The 14,118-nt window shown below is 55.1% G+C and overlaps 2 protein-coding genes across 2 annotated transcripts; both read left to right on the top strand.

Moving 5' to 3' along the window:
- The first annotated feature begins 726 nt into the window (after window positions 1-726).
- Window positions 727-5,483, top strand: CCDC116 (coiled-coil domain containing 116). Its single transcript, XM_017882558.1, has 5 exons — window positions 727-951; window positions 1,235-1,377; window positions 2,154-2,708; window positions 2,823-3,407; window positions 4,573-5,483. Exons 2-5 carry the CDS (start codon window positions 1,270-1,272, stop codon window positions 5,299-5,301), a joined length of 1,977 nt encoding a protein of 658 aa, XP_017738047.1. The 5' UTR covers window positions 727-951; window positions 1,235-1,269; the 3' UTR covers window positions 5,302-5,483.
- A 5,799-nt stretch (window positions 5,484-11,282) lies between these two features.
- Window positions 11,283-13,310, top strand: SDF2L1 (stromal cell derived factor 2 like 1). The gene is made up of 3 exons (XM_017882610.1): window positions 11,283-11,548; window positions 11,895-12,091; window positions 12,906-13,310. The coding sequence occupies exons 1-3, from the start codon at window positions 11,362-11,364 to the stop codon at window positions 13,185-13,187; spliced, it is 666 nt and encodes a 221-aa protein (XP_017738099.1). The 5' UTR covers window positions 11,283-11,361; the 3' UTR covers window positions 13,188-13,310.
- The last annotated feature ends 808 nt before the right edge of the window (window positions 13,311-14,118 follow it).

Here is a 14,118-nt window from a genome sequence, read left to right as displayed (position 1 = left end):
TGAGCACCTACTTGGTGCCAGACACTGAAAGTATTAAAGATTCAGGGTGACTTGCCTCAGTTCTGGCCCCAAAGGAGCACCATCTGGTAGACACATAAGTAGCAACATGGTATGGTGGAGTCTGGAATGGGGTTTACTGTGAATCATGTAGGGGGTGGCAGAATTCACAGTAAAAGCTTTTAGGAAGAAGTGACACCATTATTACTGAGCAAAAGAGAAAAGGAGGGAGGGAGAGGAGGTAAGAATATACAAGGCTCCACTGTGATACGGGGTGTGTTGTAGGGAAATTGTATTGAATCCCATACTCCCATATTGGAAGAACACTCAAGCCCATTTACAGTGTAGGACCAATGCTAAGAGAGGCTGAGTCACATTGGCAGGAAAGAGCAGAGCCAGGAACTGAAGCTAGGTCTGTGACTGAGAGCCGGCACTCTCTCCACTGCAGAGGGGAGAGGTCTCAAGGCAGAACCTGGGGCTGTGCACACCGCGGAAGGGGCAGAGGCCCCTGGAAAGGAACAGGAGCAGGAGGCCCAGGGCTGTGCAGAGACCAGGGAGGACACGAGGAAGGTGCTTGTGTCACCGGTGGAAGACGTGGCTTTGGCTTTTAGACTCCCCTTGGGGCAGGAGTGGATCATAGAGCCTAGCCCCAGCTTCGGTGGTGGGTGGGGGTCCTCCAGGCAGCGGGGACGTAGGCACCAGCATCTTCGGCCTGCGGCTCCCAGACGAGTGTGGGAGGGCAGAGTCCAGAGAACTGGAGGTTGGGCCAATGTGGGCCCCGCCCCCAACTATTGTGTCGGAGAGGGTAGTGGATGAGCTCCTCGGTAAGAACCAATGAGGATGTGGTATGCAAATAAGCAAGTGGAGGCCGCCAGTCGACTTCCTCGCACTGTGTAGCTGCCCCAGTGAGGGCTCAGACTGTACTGGCCTGCGCGGAGCAAGGTGGTGTTTCTGGTGAGTCCGTTGATTCCGGGCTGGGGCGAAAGCCAGGTTGCCCAGGGTTTGGGAGTTGGGAGGGTCAAGCACACGCAGATCTAAAGACGATCGGAGACAGGATGGTCCTCGGCGATTCCACCCCGATGACTCTGGGAACTGCCTGCCTGCAGACGCATGGGGGCCATGGAGCAGAGGAAGGGCTGGATGCATGAAGGACGCGGGGTGCGGGGAGCAAGGGACCCGCAGACTCCAGGGCCACAGATGTGTGGACCTATTGGAGACCCTCACGTTGTCTCCCCAGCCCGCGCAGAGAGGAATGCGCAGCTGAAGAGAGAGATGGGCAGCAGGCCCGGTCACCTGCCAGGTGACCACATGGCCAGGTGCCGCCACCACTCGGGCTACGTGGCTGACGACGAGGCCAGCCACTCCATGTGCAGTGCACGGGTAAGTGTGCCCAGCAGGGCCCCGACCCTTGAGGCCACAACATGTTCCCCGCCAACCCTGACACCCAAGACCACAGCCCCCATTTCTCATTGTCTATTGACCTCCTCTCTGGGCCTCTTAGTGAAGTCCTTATTGCCTTGACTTCTCCTATGACTCCCCTGCTTGCCCCTGTCACATTCAATTTCATTCCTTGTTTCCTTCTGACTTCCAGCGACCTGGAAGGTGCTTGGGTGGACTGGGACCCTAGAGTGGGAACATGAAGTTGACTAGGTGCCTAGGGCTCAAGCTGGAGAAACAGCCCTGGGTAGCACAGGGCTCAAGATCTCAGCTATTGTCTGCACTCAAGACCTCAGGTGTTGTTTGCAGCCCTGCCATGGAGACAGGGATGGCCTGCTGCATGGACAGATGAGGAGTTGGAGGGAGACTCTGAGAGGTTCATGATTGCTCATCCTGCCATGTGTCAGGGCAGAAGCAGGCTAAGTCCCTTAGCCAGGACTTGTGTGTGTGAAATATAGGTGTTAGGAAAGCTTCAGGGCGACCCTGAAGAGACCTCCACTTTGCAGATAAGGCAATTGGACCTCAAGAGGGGCCATCTTGCACACTGTCATCAGGCTGTAGGTGGCAGAGCCAGGGTCCAAATCCAGAGCTTCCAGACTCCAAAATGCAGCTCCTTCCACTATTTACTCTCACCCAGGTCCTAGTGTTACCCTAGGAAGACCCCAGGGAGCCCTTCACCTGTAGGGCACCCATGCCCACTGTGACATACCTGTCTTCAGGTGCAGCTACCCAAGAAGCCACTGGTTCCAGAAATGGGGCCAGCCTCCAAGCCGGGCCGTGTGCCACACCCACCATCCACATGTGGCAGCTCAGCGCTCCAGAACCAACGCCGAAACAAGAGGCACCCTCAGCCCTTTAGCCACTTTCTGGATTTCCTGACTGAGAGCCAGGTCCTGGACAGCCTGGAGACAGTGGTGGAGAAGGCAACTGAGCGCATGGCTGCCATGAAGACGGAGGCTGGGGTGCCACTTGTGGAGGTGCAGGACCCAGTGGAGGTGCCAAGTGGTGGGCGGCGGGCACATGCCCGGCCCAGCCTCAGCACTGTACACCGGCACCGTGTATGGCCGACCCTCTGCACTGGACACCCCAACAACTACCCATCCAGCTCCAGCTCCATGTCCGACTCCCATAGCAGCCTCATGGCTGGCTGGCTGGGCTCCCACAGCCGGGACAGTGACCTAGGTGCCCAAGGCTTAGGCTCATTGCCACCTGTGAGGGACAAACTCCTGCTGGAGAAGAATCTCAAGCGGCTGCTACAGCTGGAGAGGAAAGGGGTGAGAGCCGGGGCCATGGCTGGGTGGGGTGGACTCCCACGGAGAGCCCAGGGCCAGGGTCAGCCCTGGCTTGGCTGCTTCTGAACACTTCTCAGAGTTACCCTCTTTCTGCAGAAAGGCCTCAGTCAGTCCTGCTCCCAGAGGGACTCCCTGCTGTGGGATTTGCTGGGCAGCCAGACCAGCTTTCAGTGGACCCAGGAGCAGCCCCTGTCCTGGTTCTCAGAGCTGCTGGGCTCAAGCTCTGGTGTGCCTGAAGCATCAGAGCTGAGGCCTGGAGAACAGGAGCCGATCTGCAAACGAGAGTTCAATAAAGAGATCAAGTCGTTACTGAGCCAGCTGGAGTCCCTCGACCTGCCTGGCTACTGTCCGCTCCGTGAGCCCCATCGCACACTGAACTTCCTGGCTGACCACCGCCTCTTCCCTGCTCTGCAGAGCGTGGTCAACCAGGCTGTGGATAAGCTCCGTGGCGCCCGCTGCCGCGATGGCCGTCCTCTGTTCCCCACCAGCTTGGAGCCCCCCTCAGAGCTGCAGGTTCAACGCAATCTGCCGCCTCTGCGCTCTGAGCCGGCTAAACCCACCAACAGCGGGCAGCCCCACCCCCCAGTCTCCAGCCCCAAGACGCCTCAGAGAAAACAGAAGGACAGAGGAGGCTTCCCCTCCATGTCTAGTGCCCAGGTGGCCACCAGATTCAAGCTCAAGGTGACACCCATGGAGAAGCCCAATGTCCCCAGCCCCTCACTCCACTCCAGAGAGGAGGAGCCTGACTCAGATCCCAAATTACAAAACCCACCTGTTTCCCTGAGCTCCAGACAGAGGGCCCAGCCCTGGCAGGGCCTGCACCTCACCCTGCCTGTGCCCGGGATAGTGGTGGAGGTGGCCTGTGGCCACGGCCACCTCAGGGTTGTCACACCTCCACTTGCCTGCCCCTACCCCCGGTCTTCCTGCTACCTTCTCCCTGAGCTCTCCCCAGTTGCTTCCTCATCTCCCGCCTCACTATGTCCAGAGGTGACCTCCTCGAAAGTAGGACTGGACATGAGTTTGCAGGAGAAAGGCTCCTTGACCCACCACTCCTAGCAGCCACTATCACTGGCAGGTGCTCAAGGTCAAGGTCTCTTGCCCTGCACTGTGGAAACCTCCTGGGCAGGGGTCAAGCTGATGGGGGCCCATGAATCCTGGCCTAGCTACTACCAGGTGTTGTCACAGATAAATAAAGCCTATTTATTTATGCTGGGTATTTTTTATAACGTTTCTATGTGAATCTAGAGACGCTCCTACGTGGGAGTGGAGGGTCCCGTCCCTTGCGGACAGAAGCACTAGCCTGGCCGGGGCCTTGCCTCCTAGATCTAGTTCCTTTGAATCCAGCTGCCTCCAGCAGGACTCTCCAGTCTCTGGACTTTGCCGAGGGAAAGTTGACCAGGCAGGATGTGTACAAGACGTAGGTGGCCTTACACTGGTGGATCTCCAGCGTGGTCCCTCGACCCTTTCCTCAGCCATCAAGGCTCCTGCAGGCATCTCTCTGGGCACAGGCCTGGGCGGGAGCCTGCCCAAACCCAGTTGTCAATGCTTAGATTAACCTCACCCTGTGACAGTTCCCTGCCCTTGCCCCAGGCCCAACAGGTGTAGGAGGTGTGATGGTGAGGTGAGCATGAGAGTGGACAGTTGAGTGCGTCAGCATAGCAGATGTGGCAAAGCTGTACCCTTCGTGTGACAAGTGTGTTTGTCACACTAAGTGTACCCATTCATGATTGCGATGGGCAGGGCTGGCAGGGCTCTGAGGAGGGCACAGTGGCTGGAAGGGGTGTCACAGAGGGATGGGGCTGGCAGGTGTGACATGTGTTCCTTTCCCTCCCTGGCTGCTATGCAGAGCCCCCGCAGCAGTGGCAGGTTCACAAAGAAGAAGCTGCTGCCCTCCATCTCATCGAAGTCCAGCATGTCTCACTTCTCCAACCGCCTTTATGAGGAGCTCGCCGACTTCCTGACCCAGCAGGCAGCCTCCCTGCTCATCCGCAAGTATGAGTTTGAAAAGGACCTCAATAAGCAGCTGGGCTTCTTCTCCTTTCCTGTCACCCAAGTGCTCAGGGACCTTTCCCTGGGCTTAAAGAAGGTGAAAGGCTCCCGCATCCACCTATCCTCGGAGACCCACCGGAGCTGCCTGCTGCGTAAACTGGAGGAGGCCAAAAGGGCCCGGCAGGCCTCCCGGCTCAGCACCCCCCACCGCAGCACAGAGACACCCTCTGTGCAGCAGGAACCGGCCACCCACACTGCCCAGGACCAGACCACAGAGCCCTGCCACTCCCTTTACACCAACTTGCCAGCCAGCCGGCAGCTCAGCCCATTGGAGCCCAAGCTCTCAGTGTCTGCCCGCACCGGCATGGGTTCCAGTCTCCCCAAGTCCAAGGACATGGACAGTGAAGGCCACGATAAGGCCGAGGTTGAAGATGAAGATGAGGATGAGTACAAGGATGAGGACCAGGATGAGGACAAGGATGAGGACCAGGATGAGGACAAGGAGGAGGATGGAGTCCAGCGCCTGCCAGAACCTGGAGAGGAGGCCTCGGTCAGCCACTCTGTGGGCCATAGTGACCCACCATGAAATCCCCACCAGCCACTCGATTCCCTGCTGTGTCAGAGTTGCTGACCATCACACCAGCCCCTGCCATGAACAGAGTCACCACAGGCTGAATGCCCACGAGGAGCTCTGCTGAGACTCTCAGGGGAGCCAGCGAAAGAAATAGAAATAAAGCCTGTGTTGCTGGGACACAGGTTTGTTGTCCTAAGATTTCAGCCGCCATTTTATTTATTTACTTATTCGTTGACTTATATTTAAGATGAAGTCTTGGCTGGGCTCATGCCTGTAATCCCAACACTTTGAGAGGCTGATGTGGACAGATCACTTGAGGCCAGGAGTTGGAGACCAGCCTGGCCAACACGGTGAAACTCTGTCTCTACTAAATACAAAAATTAGCCAGGTGTGGTGGCAGGTACCTGTAATCCCAGCTCCTTGGGAGGCTGAGGCAGGAGAACGGCTTTAACCTGGGGAAGCAGAGGTTGCATTGAGCCGAGATTGCACCACTGCACTCCGGCCTGGGCAACAGAGTGAAACTGTGTCAAAAAAAAAAAAAAAAAAAAGGTCTTGTTGTGTCTCCCAGGCTGAAGTGCAGTGGCATGATCTTAGCTCATGGCAACCTCCACTTCCTGGCTTTAAACAGTTCTGTCCCCTCAGCCTCCTGAGTTGCTGGGACTACAGGCGCCCGCCACCATGCCCAGCTAATTGTTGTATTTTTAGTAGAGACGGGATTTCACCATGTTGGCCAGGGTGGTCTCGAATTCCTGACCTCAAGTGATCCACCAAGCTCTGCATCCCAAAGTGCAGGGATTACAGGCATGAGCCACCACGCCTGGCCACTATTTTTTTTATGTATTTTTAGTAGAGATGGGGTTTCACTATGTTGGACAGGCTGGTCTTGAACTCCTGACCTCAGTTGGTCTGCCTGCTTCAGCCTCCCAAAGTGCTGGCATTACACGCATGAACTACCGCACCCGGCTTTTATTTTTATTTTTATTTTTTGAGATGGAGTCTCACTCTGTTGCCCAGGCTGGAGTGCCTTGGTGCGATCCTGGCTCACCACAACCTCCACCTCCCGGGTTCAAGGGATTCTCCTGCCTCAGCCTCCTGAGTAGCTGGGACTACAGGCGTGCGCCACCATGCCGGGCTAAATTTTTTTTTTTTTCCTTTTTGAGACGGAGTCTTGCTCTGTCGCCCAGGTTGGAGCGCAGTGGCGCAATCTCTGCTCAGTGCAAGCTCTGCCTCCTGGGTTCATGGCATTCTCCTGCCTCAGCCTCCCGAGTGGCTGGGACTACAGGCGCCCGCCACCATGCCCAGCTAATTTTTTTGTATTTTTAGTAGAGATGGGGTTTCACCATGTTAGCCAGGATGGTCTCGATCTCCTGACCTTGTAATCCACCTGCCTCAGCCTCCCGAAGTGCTGGGATTACAGGCGTGAGCCACTATGCCCGGCCAATTTTGTATTTTTAGTAGAGACAGGGTTTCACTATATTGGCCAGGCTGGTCTCCAACTCCTGGGCTCAAGTGATCCTCCCGCCTCGGCCTGCCAAAGCACTGAGATTACCGGCATGAGCCACCGTGCCCCGCCCAACACTGGAGTTTGGAGGCTCAGTGGGGCAGTGATGTACACTGGAGTTGCTTATGTGACTGCTTTCAGCTGCTCACTGAACTGAGGCTGGAACATTCCAGGGTCCCTCTCTATGTGGCTTTTTACCACGCAGTAATCTGGCGCTTCATTACCGCAAGGTGCATTGTCTAGCTTCCTAGGATGAAGCCAGACCTGCCAGAGTTCTTATGGCCGGGGCTCAGAAGTCCCCAAACAGCACTTCTTCGGCATTCGATTGGTCAAAACAAGTTGCGCTACCTACCCAGATTCAAGGAAAGAGGAAATGAACTACATATCTTTGGCTTACGGGAATGGGAGGAATTGTTAGTATTTGGAGACTAGTTACCACCCTTCCTCCTCTCCACAGCTGATTGTACCTTGAGCAGCCCTTGGGCCCAAGTTGAGCCAATCAGATTCTCTCCTGAGAACCTGAACCTTAAGATAAATTATGGTTGGTAGGTGGAGGGCACTGGAGATGCCATAATCAGCCCTGAGGAGCTGCCCATAGGGTGAGCGGGGGAAGGTGGTCTGCAGCAGGAGGCTGGAGAAGGGAACAGCAAAGAGAGGCCATGAGGCTCCCCGTGAGAGTCAAGGGAGTGCTACATTGGCTTCCTCACTCTAGGTCTGATATCTCAGCCTACTTAGAATTCTGTCTTGCTTGTCAGGAAGATTGCCTGCTGTGTCCTCTCCCTCCTATGGTCCTAAATGCAACTGGGAAATGGCTGGCAGCTTCTAGCAGGGAACTGGCATGATCTTTTGATCTATGCTTTTACCACTTTCTTTTGAGACGAAGTCTTACTTTATTGCCCAGGATGGAGGACAGTGGTGTGATCTTGGCTCACTGCAACCTCTGCCTCCTGGGTTCAAGCAATTCTCCTACCTCAACCTTCTGAGCAGCTGGGATTACAGGCACATGAGACCACGCCTGGCTAATTTTTGCATTTTTAGCAGAGACAGGGTTTCGCCATGTTGGTCAGGCTGGTCTTGAAGTCCTGACCTCAGGTGATCTGCCTGCCTCATCCTCCCAAAGTGCTGGGGAGTCACCGTGCCCAGCTGCTTTTACCACTTTCCTGTGTAGAAGGAATGCTTTGGAGGGGCCAGCATCATAATGGAAGCAGCTAGACCTGTTAGGAGGCAGTGGTCAATATCTGAATGGGAGATGGAGGGGCTTGCGTTAGAACTGTGATGGGGACTCAGGAGAGATGCCTTGAAATGTGATTTGGAATCAGAGCCATAAAGACACGTTGAGTGGGCTGGGCATGGTGGCTCACGCCTGTAATCTTTTTTTTTTTTTTCTGAGACGTAGTTTCACTCTTGTCGCCTAGGCTGGAGCGCAATGGCATGATCTTGGCTCACCACAACCTCCACCTCCTAGGTTCAAGCGATTCTCCTACCTTAGCCTCCCAAGTAGCTGGGATTATAGACATGCGCCACCATGCCCAGCCCACTCAACATATCTTTATGGCTCTGATTTAGTAGAGATAGGATTTCTCCATGTTGGCTGGGCTGGTCTTGAATTCCTGACCTCAGGTGATCTGCCCACCTCGGCCTCCCAAAGTGCTGGGATTGCAGGCGTGAGCCACTGGGCCCGGCCTATGCCTGTAATGTTAACACTTTGGAAGGCCAAGGCGGGTGTATAACCTGAGGTCAGAAGTTCAAGACCAGCCAGGCCAACATGGTGAAAACCTGTCTCTACTAAAAACACAAAAATTAGCCGGGTGTGGTGGTACATGCCTGTAATCCCAGCTACTCAGGGGACTGAGACAGGATAATCGCTTGAATCCGGGAGGCAGAGGTTGCAGCAGTGAGCTGAGATTGCGCCACTGCACTCCAGCCTGAGTGACAGAGCAAGACTCTGTCTCAAAAAAAAAAAAAAAAAAAAAAAAAAATTTTTTAAAAGGGGGAAAATGGGGAACCCAAAAAAAAAAAAAAAAAAAAAAAAAAGACTTGTTGAATGAGGCACATGTGGAGACTCAAAAGTTAAAAAACAAAATAAATAAATAAATAAAGGCTGGGAATGATGGTGGTGGCTCACGCCTGTAATCCCAGCACTTTGGGAGGATGAGGCAGGTGGATCACCTGAGGTCAGAAGTTCGAGACCAGCCTGGTCAACATGGGGAAACTCTGTCTCTACTAAAAATACAAAATAATTAGCCGGGCATGGTGATGCATGACTGTAATCGCAGATACTCAGGAGGCTAAGGCAGGAAAATCACTTGAACCCATGAGGCGAAGGTTGCAGTGAGCCAAGATCGCACCATTGCACTCCAGCATGGGTAACAAGAGCGAAACTCTATCTCAAAAGAAAAAAAAAAAAGACTTATTGAATGAGATGTGAGGAGCAACAAGGTAAAGAGACGAATGAAAGAAGAATCCCGGCCGGGCGCGGTGGCTCAAGCCTGTAATCCCAGCACTTTGGGAGGCCGAGACGGGCGGATCACAAGGTCAGGAGATCAAGACCATCCTGGCTAACACGGTGAAACCCTGTCTCTACTAAAAACTACAAAAAACTAGCCGGGCGAGGTGGCAGGCGCCTGTAGTCCCAGCTACCTGGGGAGGCTGAGGCAGGAGAATGGCGTGAGCCCGGGAAGCGGAGCTTGCAGTGAGCTGAGATCCGGCCACTGCACTCCAGCCTGGGCGACGGAGCGAGACTCCATCACCAAAAAAAAAAAAAAAAAAAAAAAAATCCCAAGTTTTGGGCCTGAGCATCTGCTGAATGGAGGTGCCATTTACTGAGACTCAGAAGCCTGGGGGAGGGGCAGTTTGAGGGCAGAGACCAGGAATTCTGCTTTGCATGTGTTGATTTTGAGGTGATGGCTGACATGTCCAAGAGTATATATCCGTTGCCTCTCAGATAGTACTTCAGCTCTTCCACCCTAGACTGGAAACCCCTCAAGTGCAGGGACTACCAAATCCAGGGCAGACTGACCTTTAACTGTTTGGACACCTAAATGCTGAAAAGATCAAGGTGCCTTATACTACATGTAACTCAAAATAAAAACAATATGAAACATGAAACCCCCAAAATAACATGTTGCTGTAATGAAAATCGCTTTACTCTGGATTTTCTGAATGCAAAATTCTGTACGATTTAATTAAATATGAACTTTTGTCTCTGCTTTGCCTGTGCTTCAACTACACCTTAGTCAGCCTCTTGAGCCCAGAGCTATTTCCTCTGTGCCCCCACAGGATCTGGAGTGAAGCCGCCGTAACAATGTCCCACGAATGAATAAATAAACAGTGGTGTAAGTTTTCCTCCCTTGAAGGTTGAGCTGACAACACTCTGAGAAGGCGGCAAAAGGGAGACCTACTCATGGCCAGGAGACTGGGACACAGTCACCCAGGCTTGGTTCCCACAGCCCCTTGGTCTCCTTGGACTCTGGTTTTCTAAGACAGCTCTGGGGCTTTCTGGTGGGAAGCTGCCATTATTCTCGACACCACAGCTCCCTGCGGCCCTCTCCTGCCCGATGACCCAGTGACCACGAGATTTAGCCACGAAAGGAGTCAAATGTATAAGTGGCCAAGGGAATTCAGAAACCCCAGGGTCTAGGGACTGTGGTGACCCAGTGTCAGAGAGGTGGCTAGGGCCGAATGACTGGGGGTTTCATTAATCTCGGGGTCCAGGGACTGAAGGACCAGACGATTCAGTGATTCTGGGATCTGTCGACTTTGTGACCACAAACTCTAGTGATCCAACAGCCTCAAGACCCTGCAGTTGTGGTCCCAGGGGAGAGACTAATTTTTTTTCTTTCTTTTTTTTTGAGACGGAGTCTCGCTCTGTCGCCCAGGCTGGAGTGCAGTGGCCGGATCTCAGCTCACTGCAAGCTCCGCCTCCCAGGTTCACGCCATTCTCCTGCCTCAGCCTCCCGAGTAGCTGGGACTACAGGCGCCCGCCACCTCGCCCGGCTAGTTTTTTGTATTTTTTTTAGTAGAGATGGGGTTTCACCATGTTAGCCAGGATGGTCTCGATCTCCTGACCGCGTGATCCACCGGTCTCGGCCTCCCAAAGTGCTGGGATTACAGGCTTGAGCCACCACGCCCGGCCGGGGAGAGACTAATTACTGAGTGCCCAGGAGTCCAGGATCAAGGGGCGTCGTGAACACGTGCCTGCAGGGTCCTAGGATCCTGAGCCGGTATCCAGGCACTCAGCGGCTGCGGGGCTCGGACTCGGCGTCCTCACCAAATGCTCCCGCTCATTCTCCGCCGCTTGGCGACTCAGCCGCCCTTCCCTGGACACTCATTGGGAAGTCTTCGGAAGCGTGTACCAATCAAAACCCTCCTCGTGTCTCCAGTCCCCGCCCAGCTACTGCTCTAGAGAGCCGGGGGCGGGCCCTCTCCTCAATGACCCAATGGCAGTGCAAGCGGAGTGCCGCGCGGGCCGACCATTGGCTACCGAGAGCGGGCGCTGTCAGAATCGGATTGGGCCGTGGCGAGGACGGAAGCGGCGCAAGAGTCCGAGCGGCTGGAGCCGGGCTGGGGCGATGTGGAGCGCGGGCTGCGGCGGGTCTGCCGGGCCGGTGCTGTTGGGGCTGCTGCTGGCGCTCTTAGTGCCGGGCGGTGGTGCCGTCAAGACTGGCGCGGGGCTCGTGACCTGCGGGTCGGTGCTGAAGCTGCTCAATACGCACCACCGGGTGCGGCTGCACTCGCACGACATCAAATACGGATCCGGTGCGTGTGATCTGCGACTGGGAGATCGCGGGGATCGGGGGCTTGGGGTTGGGAGTGTGGAGACAGGGTGGTCGTGGGGGTCTGTGGGCCGTCTGGAAGCCGGGCGGCGGAGGCTCTAGAGTCGTTGGGGGGTCAAGGGGCGCAAGGCTTTGAGGGTGTCGAGGATATTGAGGGTGGGGACGGTCGTCGGGGAACTGCAGGCTCAAAGACTGAGGGGGGTGTCAGGCGGGGCCGGGGCTGGGGGTGAGCCCCTTGGGGTCCCCTGGGAAATGTTATGGTCCCAGGGCGAGGGTCCGGGGTTCTGCGATTGACGGAGACCCTGGGTGGGTGGGGTGTCACTCCTCAGGCAGCGGCCAGCAATCGGTGACCGGCGTGGAGGCGTCGGACGACGCCAATAGCTACTGGCGGATCCGCGGCGGTTCGGAAGGCGGGTGCCCGCGTGGGTCCCCTGTGCGCTGCGGGCAGGCGGTGCGGCTCACGCATGTGCTTACCGGCAAGAACCTACACACGCACCACTTCCCTTCGCCGCTGTCCAACAACCAGGTGAGCCCCTCCGGAGCCCCCAGAGAGATTCCTGGCCTGTGTGAGGGGCCAGAGATTCTGGGTTCCAATCTGAGCCTCAGCTTCTTCGTGAAATGGCAATTTCACTTCAGAGATGGTTACTGCGCACCCCCTCGGGGGACACAGAGTAACTCCGCCAGGATCCTGCCCCTAGGTGCTCCCGGCCCAGCAGGGAGACCTATGGGAGAGAGATCCGAAGAGATCCTCCTGGATAGCTCTTCCTCTGGGGGCAAGTGGGACCCAGGAGGAGAATCCACACAGCCTTGAGGGTGGGGAATAGGAAACTCCACTGGGGAGGAGGAACTCAGGCTGGGTCTGAAAGGATGATTAGGAGTCCTCCAAGCCACAAAGGGAAAAGAGGGACTTCCCAGGCCAGCAGAAGAGATTGCGCCAATGCATGGAGGTCAGTGGAATTCAGGGGATTGGGATGGAACAGTGGGTGCCCTTGGAGAGTTGGTGGGAGAAAATGTTTATGATAGATAGACAGCTTGACTGTTAGCCTGAGGGGCTGAAGGTAGGTCAGAGGGGTTAGGACTGGGAGAATGTGGAGGAGGAGGCCTTAGCTCTGTGGGGACCAGTGGTCTCTGCACAGACAGATGCAATGGTGTGTGCATGTGTCTGAAGAGCCCATGCTGGGGAGGGGGTGCCAGAGGTTGCGCGGGCGGGTCATGGTGTCACCTTTTGCAGCTGTGGGAGCTGAGTCTCCGGGAAGAGCAGGGAAGGATCCTAGGCTCAGTGTAGGTGCGAATGCCGCCTTCTGTGGTGACCACTGTCCCCTCACCCTCTGCACCTATAGGAGGTGAGTGCCTTTGGGGAAGATGGCGAGGGTGACGACCTGGACCTATGGACAGTGCGCTGCTCTGGACAGCACTGGGAGCGTGAGGCTGCTGTGCGCTTCCAGCACGTGGGCACCTCTGTGTTCCTGTCAGTCACGGGTGAGCAGTATGGAAGCCCCATCCGTGGGCAGCATGAGGTCCACGGCATGTCCAGTGCCAACACGCACAATACGTGGAAGGCCATGGAAGGCATCTTCATCAAGCCTAGTGTGGAGCCCTCTGCAGGTCACGATGAACTCTGAGTGTGGGATGGATGGATGGGTGGATGGTGGCAGGTGGGGTGTCTGCAGGGCCACTCTTGGCAGAGACTTTGGGTTTGTAGGGGTCCTCAAGTGCCTTTGTGATTAAAGAATGTTGGTTTATGATTGTGTTTCACTGTGAACCTGAGGATGACCAGGAGCTGCCAGCCCAGGCCCAGTTGATCATCTCTTCCTCAATGCAAAACCTGTCTCCATCCCAGCATGACTGCTGAACCTGTCCAAACCCTTTATTATTATTATTATTGGTTTTTCAGGGGGTTTTGCTTTTTTTTTGAGACAAACTCTTGCTCTTGTCCACCAGGCTGGAGCGCAATGGTGCAATCTTAACTCACTGAAACCTCCGTCTCCCGGGTTCAAGTGATTCTCCTGCCTCAGCCTCCTGAGTAGCTGGGATTACAGGCATCTGCCACCACACCCGGTTAATTTTTGTTTTTTGTTTTTTTTTTAAGTAGAGATGGGGTTTCACCATGTTGGCCAGGCTGGTCTCGAACTTCCTACCTCAGGTGATCTGCCCATCTCAGCCTCCCAAAGTGCTGGGATTACAGACATGAACCACCACGCCCGGCCTGGGTTTTGCTTTTTTAGAGATGGTCTCACTCTGTTGCCCAGTCTGGAGTGCAGTGGCATGATCATGGCTCACTGTAAACTTGAACTTCTGGGATCAAGTGATCTTTCCACTTCAGCCTCCTGAGTAGCTGGGACTACAGGCACACACCACCATGCCCAGCTAATTATTATTTCTGATGAGACAGAGTCTTGCTCTGTCATCCAGGCTGGAGTACAGTGGCAGTGATTATAGCTCACTGCATCCTGGGCTCAAGTGATTTTCCTACCTCAGCCTCCCAAGTAGCTGGGACTACAGGCATGTGCCACCATGCTTGGCTAATTTTTTTTTTTTTTTTTTTTTTTTTTT

Source organism: Rhinopithecus bieti, unplaced genomic scaffold (assembly GCF_001698545.2).
Source record: "Rhinopithecus bieti isolate Rb0 unplaced genomic scaffold, ASM169854v2 scaffold_13317, whole genome shotgun sequence".
NCBI classification, from domain to species: domain Eukaryota; kingdom Metazoa; phylum Chordata; class Mammalia; order Primates; family Cercopithecidae; genus Rhinopithecus; species Rhinopithecus bieti.
The sequence above is the reverse complement of the archived record's forward strand: the minus strand, read 5'-3'. Positions and strand labels throughout refer to the sequence as shown.

Coding starts and splice junctions, on each gene's coding strand:
- CCDC116 (XM_017882558.1), top strand. CDS start 1,270: ATGGGCAGCAGGCCCGGTCACCTGCCAGGTGACCACATGGCCAGGTGC. Junction 2,709..2,822: donor TACAGCTGGAGAGGAAAGGG/GTGAGAGCCGGG, acceptor CTCTTTCTGCAG/AAAGGCCTCAGTCAGTCCTG. Junction 3,408..4,572: donor CCACCAGATTCAAGCTCAAG/GTGACACCCATG, acceptor GCTGCTATGCAG/AGCCCCCGCAGCAGTGGCAG.
- SDF2L1 (XM_017882610.1), top strand. CDS start 11,362: ATGTGGAGCGCGGGCTGCGGCGGGTCTGCCGGGCCGGTGCTGTTGGGG. Junction 11,549..11,894: donor CGACATCAAATACGGATCCG/GTGCGTGTGATC, acceptor GTCACTCCTCAG/GCAGCGGCCAGCAATCGGTG. Junction 12,092..12,905: donor CGCCGCTGTCCAACAACCAG/GTGAGCCCCTCC, acceptor CTGCACCTATAG/GAGGTGAGTGCCTTTGGGGA.